Raw genomic sequence first — 18,299 nt, forward strand, 5'->3', positions numbered from 1 at the left:
AGATTGATCAATATATATATATATATATATAGAGAGAGAGAGTATGGTGAGAGATTGATCTATATATATATATATATATATCGAGAGAGAGAGTATGGTGAGAGATTGATCAATATATATATATATATACATATAGAGAGAGAGAGAGTATGGTGAGAGATTGATCAATATATATATATATAGAGAGAGAGTATGGTGAGAGATTGATCAATATATATATATATATAGAGAGAGAGAGAGTATGGTGAGAGATTGATCAATATATATATATATATATATATAGAGAGAGAGTATGGTGAGAGATTGATCAATATATATATATATATATAGAGAGAGAGAGAGAGAGTATGGTGAGAGATTGATCAATATATATATATATATATATATATAGAGAGAGAGAGAGAGTATGGTGAGAGATTGATCAATATATATATATATATATATATATATATATATAGAGAGAGAGAGAGAGAGAGAGAGAGAGTATGGTGAGAGATTGATCAATATATATAGAAAGAGAGAGAGAGTATGGTGAGAGATTGATCAATATATATATATATATATATAGAGAGAGAGAGTATGGTGAGAGATTGATCAATATATATATATATAGAGAGAGAGAGAGAGAATGGTGAGAGATTGATCAATATATATATATATATAGAGAGAGAGAGAGTGTGGTGAGAGATTGATCTATATATATATATATATATATAGAGAGAGAGTATGGTGAGAGATTGATCAATATATATATATAGAGAGAGAGAGAGAGAGAGTGTGGTGAGAGATTGATCAATATATATATTTCGAGAGAGAGAGTATGGTGAGAGATTCATCAATATATATTTGTATATAGAGAGTATGGTGAGAGATTGATCAATATATATATATATAGAGAGAGAGAGTATGGTGAGAGATTGATCAATATATATATATATATATATAGAGAGAGAGAGAGAGAGAGTGTGGTGAGAGATTGATCTATATATATATATATATATATATAGAGAGAGAGTATGGTGAGAGATTGATCAATATATATATATATATAGAGAGAGAGTATGGTGAGAGATTGATCAATATATATATATATATTTCGAGAGAGAGTATGGTGAGAGATTGATCAATATATATATATATATATAGAGAGAGAGTATGGTGAGAGATTGATCTATATATATATATAGAGAGAGAGAGTATGGTGAGAGATTGATCAATATATATATATATGGAGAGAGAGAGTATGGTGAGAGATTGATCAATATATATATATATATATATATATATATAGAGAGAGAGAGAGTATGGTGAGAGATTGATCAATATATATATATATAGAGAGAGAGAGTATGGTGAGAGATTGATCAAAATATATATATATATATATATATATGTATAGAGAGAGAGAGAGTATGGTGAGAGATTGAACAATATATATGTATATATTGAGAGAGAGAGAGAGTATGGTGAGAGATTGATCTATATATATAGAGAGAGAGTATGGTGAGAGATTGATCTAATATATATATATATATATAGAGAGAGAGAGTATGGTGAGAGATTGATCAATATATATATATATATATATAAAGAGAGAGAGAGAGTATGGTGAGAAATTTATCTATATATATATATATAGAGAGAGAGAGAGTATGGTGAGAGATTGATCAATATATATAGAAAGAGAGAGAGAGTATGGTGAGAGATTGATCAATATATATATATATATATATAGAGAGAGAGAGTATGGTGAGAGATTGATCAATATATATATATATATATAGAGAGAGAGAGAGTATGGTGAGAGATTGATCAATATATATAGATATATAGAGAGAGAGAGAGTGTGGTGAGAGATTGATCAATATATATATATATATATATAGAGAGAGAGAGAGTATGGTGAGAGATTGATCTATATATATATATATATATATATATAGAGAGAGAGAGAGTATGGTGAGAGATTGATCAATATATATATATATATATATGGAGAGAGAGAGAGTGTGGTGAGAGATTGATCAATATATATATTTCGAGAGAGAGAGTATGGTGAGAGATTCATCAATATATATTTGTATATAGAGAGTATGGTTAGAGATTGATCAATATATATATATATATATAGAGAGAGAGAGAGTATGGTGAGAGATTGATCAATATATATATATATATAGAGAGAGAGAGAGAGAGTGTGGTGAGAGATTGATCAATATATATATATATATAGAGAGAGAGTATGGTGAGAGATTGATCAATATATATATATATATAGAGAGAGAGTATGGTGAGAGATTGATCAATATATATATATATATTTCGAGAGAGAGTATGGTGAGAGATTGATCAATATATATATATATATATAGAGAGAGAGAGAGAGTATGGTGAGAGATTGATCTATATATATATATATATAGAGAGAGAGAGAGTATGGTGAGAGATTGATCAATATATATATATATATGGAGAGAGAGAGTATGGTGAGAGATTGATCAATATATGTATATATATATATAGAGAGAGAGAGAGTATGGTGAGAGATTGATCAATATATATATATATAGAGAGAGAGAGTATGGTGAGAGATTGATCAATATATTTATATATATATATATATGGATAGAGAGAGAGAGAGTATGGTGAGAGATTGAACAATATATATGTATATATTGAGAGAGAGAGAGAGTATGGTGAGAGATTGATCAATATATAGACACATAGAGAGAGAGAGAGTATGGTGAGAGATTGATCTATATATATATAGAGAGAGTATGGTGAGAGATTGATCTAATATATATATATATAGAGAGCGAGAGTATGGTGAGAGATTGATCAATATATATATATATATATATATATATATAAAGAGAGAGAGAGAGTATGGTGAGAAATTTATTTATATATATATATATAGAGAGAGAGAGAGTATGGTGAGAGATTGATCAATATATATATATATATATATAGAGAGAGAGAGTATGGTGAGAGATTGATCAATATATATATATATATAGAGAGACAGAGTATGGTGAGAGATTGATCAATATATATAGATAGAGAGAGAGAGAGTATGGTGAGAGATTGATCAATATATATATATAGAGAGAGAGAGAGTATGGTGAGAGATTGATCAATATATATATATATATAGAGAGAGAGAGAGTATGGTGAGAGATTGATCTATATATATATATATATATATATACATAGAGAGTATGGTGAGAGATTGATCAATATATATATATATATATATATATAGAGAGTATGCTGAGAGATTGATCAATATATATATATATATAGAGAGAGAGAGTATGGTGAGAGATTGATCTATATATATATTTTTATATATATATATAGAGAGAGAGAGTATGGTGAGAGATTGATCAATATATATATATATAGAGAGAGAGTATGGTGAGAGATTGATCTATATATATATATATATATATATAGAGAGAGAGAGTATGGTGAGAGATTGATCTATTTCTATATATATATATAGAGAGAGAGAGTATGGTGAGAGATTGATCAATATATATATATATACATATAGAGAGAGAGAGAGTATGGTGAGAGATTGATCAATATATATATATATAGAGAGAGAGAGAGTATGGTGAGAGATTGATCAATATATATATATATATATATATAGAGAGAGAGTATGGTGAGAGATTGATCAATATATATATATATAGAGAGAGAGAGAGAGAGTATGGTGAGAGATTGATCAATATATATATATATATATATATATATATAGAGAGAGAGAGAGTATGGTGAGAGATTGATCAATATATATATATATAGAGAGAGAGAGTATGGTGAGAGATTGATCAAAATATATATATATATATATATATATGTATAGAGAGAGAGAGAGTATGGTGAGAGATTGAACAATATATATGTATATATTGAGAGAGAGAGAGAGTATGGTGAGAGATTGATCTATATATATAGAGAGAGAGTATGGTGAGAGATTGATCTAATATATATATATATATATATAGAGAGAGAGTATGGTGAGAGATTGATCAATATATATATATATATATATATAAAGAGAGAGAGAGAGTATGGTGAGAAATTTATCTATATATATATATATAGAGAGAGAGAGAGTATGGTGAGAGATTGATCAATATATATAGAAAGAGAGAGAGAGTATGGTGAGAGATTGATCAATATATATATATATATATATAGAGAGAGAGTATGGTGAGAGATTGATCAATATATATATATATATATAGAGAGAGAGAGAGTATGGTGAGAGATTGATCAATATATATAGATATATAGAGAGAGAGAGAGTGTGGTGAGAGATTGATCAATATATATATATATATATATAGAGAGAGAGAGAGTATGGTGAGAGATTGATCTATATATATATATATATATATATATATAGAGAGAGAGAGAGTATGGTGAGAGATTGATCAATATATATATATATATATATGGAGAGAGAGAGAGTGTGGTGAGAGATTGATCAATATATATATTTCGAGAGAGAGAGTATGGTGAGAGATTCATCAATATATATTTGTATATAGAGAGTATGGTTAGAGATTGATCAATATATATATATATATATAGAGAGAGAGAGAGTATGGTGAGAGATTGATCAATATATATATATATATAGAGAGAGAGAGAGAGAGTGTGGTGAGAGATTGATCAATATATATATATATATAGAGAGAGAGTATGGTGAGAGATTGATCAATATATATATATATATAGAGAGAGAGTATGGTGAGAGATTGATCAATATATATATATATATTTCGAGAGAGAGTATGGTGAGAGATTGATCAATATATATATATATATATAGAGAGAGAGAGAGAGTATGGTGAGAGATTGATCTATATATATATATATAGAGAGAGAGAGAGTATGGTGAGAGATTGATCAATATATATATATATATGGAGAGAGAGAGTATGGTGAGAGATTGATCAATATATGTATATATATATATAGAGAGAGAGAGAGTATGGTGAGAGATTGATCAATATATATATATATAGAGAGAGAGAGTATGGTGAGAGATTGATCAATATATTTATATATATATATATATGGATAGAGAGAGAGAGAGTATGGTGAGAGATTGAACAATATATATGTATATATTGAGAGAGAGAGAGAGTATGGTGAGAGATTGATCAATATATAGACACATAGAGAGAGAGAGAGTATGGTGAGAGATTGATCTATATATATATAGAGAGAGTATGGTGAGAGATTGATCTAATATATATATATATAGAGAGCGAGAGTATGGTGAGAGATTGATCAATATATATATATATATATATATATATAAAGAGAGAGAGAGAGTATGGTGAGAAATTTATTTATATATATATATATAGAGAGAGAGAGAGTATGGTGAGAGATTGATCAATATATATATATATATAGAGAGAGAGAGAGTATGGTGAGAGATTGATCAATATATATATATATATAGAGAGACAGAGTATGGTGAGAGATTGATCAATATATATAGATAGAGAGAGAGAGAGTATGGTGAGAGATTGATCAATATATATATATAGAGAGAGAGAGAGTATGGTGAGAGATTGATCAATATATATATATATATAGAGAGAGAGAGAGTATGGTGAGAGATTGATCTATATATATATATATATATATACATAGAGAGTATGGTGAGAGATTGATCAATATATATATATATATATATATATAGAGAGTATGCTGAGAGATTGATCAATATATATATATATATAGAGAGAGAGAGTATGGTGAGAGATTGATCTATATATATATTTTTATATATATATATAGAGAGAGAGAGTATGGTGAGAGATTGATCAATATATATATATATAGAGAGAGAGTATGGTGAGAGATTGATCTATATATATATATATATATATATAGAGAGAGAGAGTATGGTGAGAGATTGATCTATTTCTATATATATATATAGAGAGAGAGAGTATGGTGAGAGATTGATCAATATATATATATATACATATAGAGAGAGAGAGAGTATGGTGAGAGATTGATCAATATATATATATATATATATAGAGAGAGAGTATGGTGAGAGATTGATCAATATATATATATATAGAGCGAGAGAGAGTATGGTGAGAGATTGATCAATATATATATATATATATATATAGAGAGAGAGTATGGTGAGAGATTGATCAATATATATATATATAGAGAGAGAGAGAGAGAGTATGGTGAGAGATTGATCAATATATATATTTATATATATATATAGAGAGAGAGAGAGAGAGTATGGTGAGAGATTGATCAATATATATAGAAAGAGAGAGAGAGTATGGTGAGAGATTGATCAATATATATATATATATATAGAGAGAGAGAGTATGGTGAGAGATTGATCAATATATATATATATATATAGAGAGAGAGAGAGTATGGTGAGAGATTGATCAATATATATATATATATATATATATATAGAGAGAGAGAGTGTGGTGAGAGATTGATCAATATATATATATATATATATATATATAGAGAGAGAGAGTGTGGTGAGAGATTGATCAATATATATATTTCGAGAGAGAGTATGGTGAGAGATTCATCAATATATATTTGTATATAGAGAGTATGGTTAGAGATTGATCAATATATATATATATATAGAGAGAGAGAGTATGGTGAGAGATTGATCAATATATATATATATATAGAGAGAGAGAGAGAGAGTGTGGTGAGAGATTGATCAATATATATATATATATATAGAGAGAGAGAGTATGGTGAGAGATTGATCAATATATATATATATATATAGAGAGAGAGTATGGTGAGAGATTGATCAATATATATATATATATTTCGAGAGAGAGTATGGTGAGAGATTGATCAATATATATATATATATATATATATAGAGAGAGAGAGTATGGTGAGAGATTGATCTATATATATATATAGAGAGAGAGAGTATGGTGAGAGATTGATCAATATATATATATATAGAGAGAGAGAGTATGGTGAGAGATTGATCAATATATTTATATATATATATATATGGATAGAGAGAGAGAGAGTATGGTGAGAGATTGAACAATATATATGTATATATTGAGAGAGAGAGAGAGTATGGTGAGAGATTGATCAATATATAGACACATAGAGAGAGAGAGAGTATGGTGAGAGATTGATCTATATATATATAGAGAGAGTATGGTGAGAGATTGATCTAATATATATATATATAGAGAGCGAGAGTATGGTGAGAGATTGATCAATATATATATATATATATATATATATAAAGAGAGAGAGAGAGTATGGTGAGAAATTTATTTATATATATATATATAGAGAGAGAGAGAGTATGGTGAGAGATTGATCAATATATATATATATATATATAGAGAGAGAGTATGGTGAGAGATTGATCAATATATATATATATATAGAGAGACAGAGTATGGTGAGAGATTGATCAATATATATATATAGAGAGAGAGAGAGTATGGTGAGAGATTGATCAATATATATATATAGAGAGAGAGAGAGTATGGTGAGAGATTGATCAATATATATATATATATAGAGAGAGAGAGAGTATGGTGAGAGATTGATCTATATATATATATATATATATACATAGAGAGTATGGTGAGAGATTGATCAATATATATATATATATATATATATATATAGAGAGAGTATGCTGAGAGATTGATCAATATATATATATATATAGAGAGAGAGAGTATGGTGAGAGATTGATCTATATATATATTTTTATATATATATATAGAGAGAGAGAGTATGGTGAGAGATTGATCAATATATATATATATAGAGAGAGAGTATGGTGAGAGATTGATCTATATATATATATATATATATATAGAGAGAGAGAGTATGGTGAGAGATTGATCTATTTCTATATATATATATAGAGAGAGAGAGTATGGTGAGAGATTGATCAATATATATATATATACATATAGAGAGAGAGAGAGTATGGTGAGAGATTGATCAATATATATATATATATATATATATAGAGAGAGAGTATGGTGAGAGATTGATCAATATATATATATAGAGAGAGAGAGAGAGTATGGTGAGAGATTGATCAATATATATATATATATATATATAGAGAGAGAGTATGGTGAGAGATTGATCAATATATATATATAGAGAGAGAGAGAGAGAGTATGGTGAGAGATTGATCAATATATATATATATATATATATATATATAGAGAGAGAGAGAGAGAGTATGGTGAGAGATTGATCAATATATATAGAAAGAGAGAGAGAGTATGGTGAGAGATTGATCAATATATATATATATATATAGAGAGAGAGAGTATGGTGAGAGATTGATCAATATATATATATATATATATAGAGAGAGAGAGAGTATGGTGAGAGATTGATCAATATATATATATATAGAGAGAGAGAGAGTGTGGTGAGAGATTGATCAATATATATACATATATATAGAGAGAGAGAGAGTATGGTGAGAGATTGATCTATATATATATATATATATAGAGAGAGAGTATGGTGAGAGATTGATCAATATATATATATATATATATATATATAGAGAGAGAGAGTGTGGTGAGAGATTGATCAATATATATATTTCGAGAGAGAGTATGGTGAGAGATTCATCAATATATATTTGTATATAGAGAGTATGGTTAGAGATTGATCAATATATATATATATATAGAGAGAGAGAGTATGGTGAGAGATTGATCAATATATATATATATATAGAGAGAGAGAGAGAGAGTGTGGTGAGAGATTGATCAATATATATATATATATAGAGAGAGAGAGTATGGTGAGAGATTGATCAATATATATATATATATATAGAGAGAGAGTATGGTGAGAGATTGATCAATATATATATATATATTTCGAGAGAGAGTATGGTGAGAGATTGATCAATATATATATATATATATATATAGAGAGAGAGAGAGTATGGTGAGAGATTGATCTATATATATATATAGAGAGAGAGAGTATGGTGAGAGATTGATCAATATATATATATATATGGAGAGAGAGAGTATGGTGAGAGATTGATCAATATATATATATATATATATATATAGAGAGAGAGAGTATGGTGAGAGATTGATCAATATATATATATATAGAGAGAGAGAGTATGGTGAGAGATTGATCAATATATATATATATATATATATATGTATAGAGAGAGAGAGAGTATGGTGAGAGATTGAACAATATATATGTATATATTGAGAGAGAGAGAGAGTATGGTGAGAGATTGATCAATATATATATACATAGAGAGAGAGAGAGTATGGTGAGAGATTGATCTATATATATATAGAGAGAGTATGGTGAGAGATTGATCTAATATATATATATATAGAGAGAGAGAGTATGGTGAGAGATTGATCAATATATATATATATATATATATATAAAGAGAGAGAGAGAGTATGGTGAGAAATTTATCTATATATATATATATAGAGAGAGAGAGAGTATGGTGAGAGATTGATCAATATATATATATATATAGAGAGAGAGAGTATGGTGAGAGATTGATCAATATATATATATATATATAGAGAGACAGAGTATGGTGAGAGATTGATCAATATATATATATAGAGAGAGAGAGTATGGTGAGAGATTGATCAATATATATATATATATATATTGAGAGAGAGAGAGTATGGTGAGAGATTGATCTATATATATATATATATATATACATAGAGAGTATGGTGAGAGATTGATCAATATATATATATATATATATATATATATATAGAGTATGCTGAGAGATTGATCAATATATATATATATATATATATATAGAGAGAGAGAGAGTATGGTGAGAGATTGATCTATTTCTATATATATATATAGAGAGAGAGAGTATGGTGAGAGATTGATCAATATATATATATATATATAGAGAGAGAGTATGGTGAGAGATTGATCTCTATATATATATATATATATATATATATATAGAGAGAGAGAGAGTATGGTGAGAGATTGATCAATATATATATATATATATATATATATAGAGAGAGTATGGTGAGAGATTGATCAATATATATATAGAGAGAGAGAGAGTATGGTGAGAGATTGATCAATATATATATATATCGAGAGAGAGAGAGTGGTGAGAGATTGATCAATGTATATATTTCGAGAGAGAGAGTATGGTGAGAGATTCATCTATATTTATCGAGAGAGTATGGTGCGAGATTGATCAATGTGTCGAGACAGACAGAGAGAGAGTATGGTGAGAGATTCATCAATATATATTTGTATGTAGAGAGTATGGTGAGAGATTCATCAATATATGTATATCGATAGAGAGAATGGTGAGAGATTGATCAATATATATATATATATATTTCGAGAGAGAGTATGGTGAGAAATTGATCAATATATATATTTCGAGAGAGAGAGTATGGTGAGAGATTCATTATATATATATATATATATATAGAGAGAGAGAGAGTATGGTGAGAGATTGATCAATATATATATATATATATAGAGAGAGAGAGTGTGGTGAGAGATTGATCAATATATATATTTCGAGAGAGAGAGTATGGTGAGAGATTGATCAATATATATATATATATATATATATAGAGAGAGAGAGTATGGTGAGAGATTGATCTATATATATATATATATATATATATACATAGAGAGTATGGTGAGAGATTGATCAATATATATATATGTATATATATATATATAGAGAGTATGGTGAGAGATTGATCAATATATATATATATATATAGAGAGAGAGAGAGTATGGTGAGAGATTGATCTATATATATATATATATATATATATATATAGAGAGAGAGAGAGTATGGTGAGAGATTGATCAATATATATATATATAGAGAGAGAGTATGGTGAGAGATTGATCTATATATATATATATATATATAGAGAGAGAGAGAGAGTATGGTGAGAGATTGATCTATTTCTATATATATATAGAGAGAGAGAGTATGGTGAGAGATTGATCAATATATATATATATAGAGAGAGAGTATGGTGAGAGATTGATCAATATATATATATATATATATATATAGAGAGAGAGAGAGTATGGTGAGAGATTGATCAATATATATATATATATATATAGAGAGAGAGAGAGTATGGTGAGAGAATGATCAATATATATATAGAGAGAGAGTATGGTGAGAGATTGATCAATATATATATATATATATATATAGAGAGAGAGAGTATGGTGAGAGATTGATCAATATATATATATATATATAGAGAGAGAGAGTATGGTGAGAGATTGATCAATATATATATATATATAGAGAGAGAGAGAGTGTGGTGAGAGATTGATCTATATATATATATATAGAGAGAGAGAGAGAGTATGGTGAGAGATTGATCTATATATATATATATATATATATATAGAGAGAGAGTATGGTGAGAGATTGATCAATATATATATATATATAGAGAGAGAGAGAGTGTGGTGAGAGATTGATCAATATATATATTTCGAGAGAGAGAGTATGGTGAGAGATTCATCAATATATATTTGTATATAGAGAGTATGGTGAGAGATTGATCAATATATATATATATATAGAGAGAGAGAGTATGGTGAGAGATTGATCAATATATATATATATATATAGAGAGAGAGAGAGAGAGTGTGGTGAGAGATTGATCAATATATATATATATAGAGAGAGAGAGAGTATGGTGAGAGATTGATCAATATATATATATATATAGAGAGAGAGTATGGTGAGAGATTGATCAATATATATATATATATTTCGAGAGAGAGTATGGTGAGAGATTGATCAATATATATATATATATATATATATATATAGAGAGAGAGAGAGTATGGTGAGAGATTGATCTATATATATATATATATATATAGAGAGAGTATGGTGAGAGATTGATCAATATATATATATATGGAGAGAGAGAGTATGGTGAGAGATTGATCAATATATATATATATATATATATATAGAGAGAGAGAGAGTATGGTGAGAGATTGATCTATATATATATATAGAGAGAGAGAGTATGGTGAGAGATTGATCAATATATATATATATATATATATATATAGAGAGAGAGAGAGTATGGTGAGAGATTGATCAATATATATATATATAGAGAGAGAGAGTATGGTGAGAGATTGATCAATATATATATATATATATATATATGTATAGAGAGAGAGAGAGTATGGTGAGAGATTGAACAATATATATGTATATATTGAGAGAGAGAGAGAGTATGGTGAGAGATTGATCAATATATATATACATAGAGAGAGAGAGAGTATGGTGAGAGATTGATCTATATATATATAGAGAGAGTATGGTGAGAGATTGATCTAATATATATATATATATAGAGAGAGAGAGTATGGTGAGAGATTGATCAATATATATATATATATATATATAAAGAGAGAGAGAGAGTATGGTGAGAAATTTATCTATATATATATATATAGAGAGAGAGAGAGTATGGTGAGAGATTGATCAATATATATATATATATAGAGAGAGAGAGTATGGTGAGAGATTGATCAATATATATATATATATATATATAGAGAGACAGAGTATGGTGAGAGATTGATCAATATATATATATAGAGAGAGAGAGAGTATGGTGAGAGATTGATCAATATATATATATAGAGAGAGAGTATGGTGAGAGATTGATCAATATATATATATATATATAGAGAGAGAGAGAGTATGGTGAGAGATTGATCAATATATATATATATATATATATAGAGAGTATGCTGAGAGATTGATCAGTATATATATATATAAATATAGAGAGAGAGAGTATGGTGAGAGATTGATCTATATATATATTTTTATATATATATAGAGAGAGAGAGTATGGTGAGAGATTGATCAATATATATATATATATAGAGAGAGAGTATGGTGAGAGATTGATCTATATATATATATATATATATATATATATAGAGAGAGAGTATGGTGAGAGATTGATCAATATATATATATATATAGAGAGGGAGAGAGTATGGTGAGAGATTGATCAATATATATATATATATATAGAGAGAGAGTATGGTGAGAGATTGATCAATATATATATATATATATATAGAGAGAGAGAGTATGGTGAGAGAATGATCAATATATATATATATAGAGAGAGAGAGTATGGTGAGAGAATGATCAATATATATATAGAGAGAGAGTGTGGTGAGAGATTGTTCTATATATATATATATATATATATATATATAGAGAGAGAGAGAGAGAGAGAGAGAGTATGGTGAGAGATTGATCAATATATATATATATAGAGAGAGAGAGTATGGTGAGAGAATGATCAATATATATATAGAGAGAGAGTGTGGTGAGAGATTGTTCTATATATATATATATATGGAGAGAGAGAGAGTGGTAAGAGATTGATCAATATATATATATATGTAGAGAGAGAGAGTGGTGAGAGATTGATCAATATATATATTTCGAGAGAGAAAGTATGGTGAGAGATTCATCTATATTTATAGAGAGAGTATGGTGCGAGATTGATCAATGTGTCGAGACAGACAGAGAGAGAGTATGGTGAGAGATTCATCAATATATATTTGTATATAGAGAGTATGGTGAGAGATTCATCAATATATGTATATCGATAGAGAGAATGGTGAGAGATTGATCAATATATATATATATATTTCGAGAGAGAGTATGGTGAGAAATTGATCAATATATATATTTCGAGAGAGAGAGTATGGTGAGAGATTCATTATATATATATATATATATATATAGAGAGAGAGAGAGAGTATGGTGAGAGATTGATCAATATATATATATATAGAGAGAGAGAGAGAGTATGGTGAGAGATTGATCAATATATATATATATATAGAGAGAGAGAGAGTGTGGTGAGAGATTGATCAATATATATATTTCGAGAGAGAGAGTATGGTGAGAGATTGATCAATATATATATATATATATATAGAGAGAGAGAGAGAGTATGGTGAGAGATTGATCTATATATATATATATATATATATATATACATAGAGAGTATGGTGAGAGATTGATCAATATATATATATATATATATAGAGAGAGTATGGTGAGAGATTGATCAATATATATATATATATATAGAGAGAGAGAGAGTATGGTGAGAGATTGATCTATATATATATATATATATATATATATATATATAGAGAGAGAGAGAGTATGGTGAGAGATTGATCAATATATATATATATAGAGAGAGAGTATGGTGAGAGATTGATCTATATATATATATATATATATATATAGAGAGAGAGAGTATGGTGAGAGATTGATCTATTTCTATATATATATAGAGAGAGAGAGTATGGTGAGAGATTGATCAATATATATATATAGAGAGAGAGAGTATGGTGAGAGATTGATCTATATATACATATATATATATATAGAGAGAGAGAGAGAGTATGGTGAGAGATTGATCAATATATATATATATATATATATAGAGAGAGAGTATGGTGAGAGAATGATCAATATATATATATAGAGAGAGAGTGTGGTGAGAGATTGTTCTATATATATATATATGGAGAGAGAGAGAGTGGTGAGAGATTGATCAATATATATATTTCGAGAGAGAGAGTATGGTGAGAGATTCATCTATATTTATATATAGAGAGAGTATGGTGCGAGATTGATCAATGTGTCGAGACAGACAGAGAGAGAGTATGGTGAGAGATTCATCAATATATATTTGTATATAGAGAGTATGGTGAGAGATTCATCAATATATGTATATCGATAGAGAGAATGGTGAGAGATTGATCAATATATATATATATATTTCGAGAGAGAGTATGGTGAGAAATTGATCAATATATATATTTCGAGAGAGAGAGTATGGTGAGAGATTCATTATATATATATATATATATATATATATATAGAGAGAGAGAGAGTATGGTGAGAGAATGATCAATATATATATATATAGAGAGAGAGTGTGGTGAGAGATTGATCAATATATATATTTCGAGAGAGAGAGTATGGTGAGAGATTGATCAATATATATATATATATATATAGAGAGAGAGAGAGAGTATGGTGAGAGATTGATCAATATATATATATATATAGAGAGAGAGAGAGAGTGTGGTGAGAGATTGATCAATATATATATTTCGAGAGAGAGAGTATGGTGAGAGATTCATCTATATTTATATATAGAGAGAGTATGGTGCGAGATTGATCAATGTGTCGAGACAGACAGAGAGAGAGTATGGTGAGAGATTCATCAATATATATTTGTATATAGAGAGTATGGTGAGAGATTCATCAATATATGTATATCGATAGAGAGAATGGTGAGAGATTCATCAATATATTTTGAGGGAGAGAATGGTGAGAGTTTCATCAATATATATCGAGGGAGAGAATGGTGAGAGATTCATCAATATATATGGAGGGAGAGAATGGTGAGAGATTCATCAATATATATATATGTATATGGAGAGAATGGTTGGAGATTCATCAATATATATGGAGGGAGAGAATGGTGAGAGATTCATCAATATATATCGAGGGAGAGAATGGTGAGAGATTCATCAATATATATAGAGGGAGAGTATGGTGAGAGATTCATCAATATATATATATGTATATGGAGAGAATGGTTGGAGATTCATCAATATATATAGAGGGAGAGTATGGTGAGAGATTCATCAATATATATAGAGGGAGAGTATGGTGAGAGATTCATCAATATATATGGAGGGAGAGAATGGTGAGAGATTCATCAATATATATATATGTATATGGAGAGAATGGTTGGAGATTCATCAATATCTATATAGAGGGAGAGTATGGTGAGAGATTCATCAATATATATAGAGGGAGAGTATGGTGAGAGATTCATCAATATATATATATGTATATGGAGAGAATGGTTGGAGATTCATCAATATATATGGAGGGAGAGAATGGTGAGAGATTCATCAATATATATCGAGGGAGAGAATGGTGAGAGATTCATCAATATTTCTAGAGGGAGAGTATGGTGAGAGATTCATCAATATATATGGAGGGAGAGAATGGTGAGAGATTCATCAATATATATAGAGGGAGAGAATGGTGAGAGATTCATCAATATATATGGAGGGAGAGTGTGGTGAGAGATTCATCAATATATATATATGTATATGGAGAGAATGGTTGGAGATTCATCAATATATATGGAGGGAGAGAATGGTGAGAGATTCATCAATATATATAGAGGGAGAGAATGGTGAGAGATTCATCAATATATATAGAGGGAGAGAATGGTGAGAGATTCATCTATATATATATATATATGTATATAGAGAGAATGGTTCGAGATTCATCAATATATATAGAGGGAGAGAATGGTGAGAGATTCATCTATATATATATATATGTAGCCATGATGTGGAGATGCCGGTGGGACTGGGGTGGACAAATGTAAGGAGTAGCACAACACCAGGTTATAGTCCAACAGCTTTGTTTGAAATCACAAGCTTTCGGAGCTTTGCTCCTTCGTCAGATGAAGAGAGAGTAATTCACCAGACGAAGGAGCAAAGCTCCGAAAGCTTGTGATTCCAAATAAAGCTGTTGGACTATAACCTGGTGTTGTGCGACTCCTTACATATATATATGTAGAGAGAGAGAGCATGGTGAGAGATTCATATGTATGTATATATATATATAGAGAGAGTATGGTGAGAGATTTATCAATATGTTTATATGGAGAGAGAGTATGGTGAGAGATTCATCTATATTATCGAGTATGGTGAGAAATATGTCATATAGCACAATATGATATGTAAGAAATATATATATACAGCAACATGGCAAGTGAGAAATATATCACAGATACAGCAAAATGGTATGTGAGAAACATCACATATATGGTATGGAACAATATGGTAAGTGAGAACTGTATCACATATATCCAGCAACTTGACAAGGAGAAATAATCACATGCACAGTAACGTGGTAGGTGAGAACTATATCACATAGATAGAACAATATGATTAGTGAGAAATATGTCACACATAGCATATGTTTAGTGAGAAATCTCTCACATAGAGTATGGTTAATGAGAAATATATCACATCTATAGAACAATATGGTTAGTCGGGTATGTTACATATATAGTGAAACAGTGAGAATGATCAATATCATTTTCATACAGATACATAGGGGGTGATTTTAAACCCCCAAGAATGGGTGGGTTGGGGGCAGGTGGGAGTTGAAAATAGTTGCTTTTTTTGGGTCGCAACCGCAAAATTTTCGGACTTTGCATTCCCATTGGGAAGCCTGTACTTTCTCGCGCTGACGTTAAACCCACAAATAAAGCCGGGTTGCGGTCATGACCCAAAAAACAACTATTTTCAAATCCCACCTGCCGCCAAACTACCCATTCTTGGGGTTTAAAATCACCCCCAATGTGTCTGATATACAAATATAGTATGTATGGATATATATGTGGAGCGAGAGATAAATAGTTACATGGTTAAATGTGCTGCATGATGTGGTACTGAGCCATACAGACTGGGAAAGTCTCGGATTTGATCCTTGACTAGTGTCAGATGTTATCAGTCCGGGCAAAGAAAGAAATCTTAAAAGGAAATTCTTTGTGGCGGTACCACACCTTCATTCCCTCACGTTGAAGGCCTTGTCCTTTGTGGTACAACTTGGCCTCAGCAAAGCCTTAACTGATCCCATGACTTCTAACTCAGCCATGCTTTGACCTGAGTCTGAGAGCAGTCTGGGAATCTGGGAGTGAAAAGCTAAAAGAAGGAAATATTGAGAGAGAGGAACCCTACAGGAGGTTAGATAATCTAAATGTTTTTTTTTATTACACTTATTCCTTTGGCAAAGGAGAGAATTGGCATTTATGGGCGAGCTGTGACCAATAATAAGGTCTGACAGTGATTAGTGGCGGGTTAAGGAGAGATTATTCTAGATTCTACAACATTCTAAACTAACAGTGTCTTAACGCTGTGCATTCCTTGCAGGTTGTTGGGCTGGCAACATTGCGCACAAGCCTGGCCCTGGTTTCAGTGCCAGTGTTTGCTCAGAGTAACAAACAAGAGGAAGGACTTCTCAAGGTGGACCAGGTAATGTGTTCGTGTTGACAGGGCCGCCAGTGGATTCCCTCCTCGTCCAACAGAGTCACGA

The 18,299-nt window shown here is 29.4% G+C and overlaps 1 protein-coding gene across 8 annotated transcripts in view; it reads left to right on the top strand.

Annotated features, from left to right (window-relative positions):
- The first annotated feature begins 15,336 nt into the window (after positions 1-15,336).
- The window catches only part of LOC137327056 (MICOS complex subunit MIC26-like), a 38,751-nt gene continuing 35,788 nt past the window's right edge, over positions 15,337-18,299 (top strand). Inside the window, exons 1-2 of one of the 8 annotated variants that reach the window (XM_067992455.1) lie at positions 15,337-15,381; positions 18,137-18,238. In XM_067992455.1, coding sequence (XP_067848556.1) covers positions 15,352-15,381; positions 18,137-18,238 — 132 coding nt within the window. In that variant the 5' untranslated portion in view covers positions 15,337-15,351. The other 7 variants (XM_067992460.1, XM_067992458.1, XM_067992459.1 and 4 more) reach the window with 7 other exon arrangements.

Source organism: Heptranchias perlo, chromosome 11, assembly GCF_035084215.1.
Source record: "Heptranchias perlo isolate sHepPer1 chromosome 11, sHepPer1.hap1, whole genome shotgun sequence".
NCBI lineage: Eukaryota > Metazoa > Chordata > Chondrichthyes > Hexanchiformes > Hexanchidae > Heptranchias > Heptranchias perlo.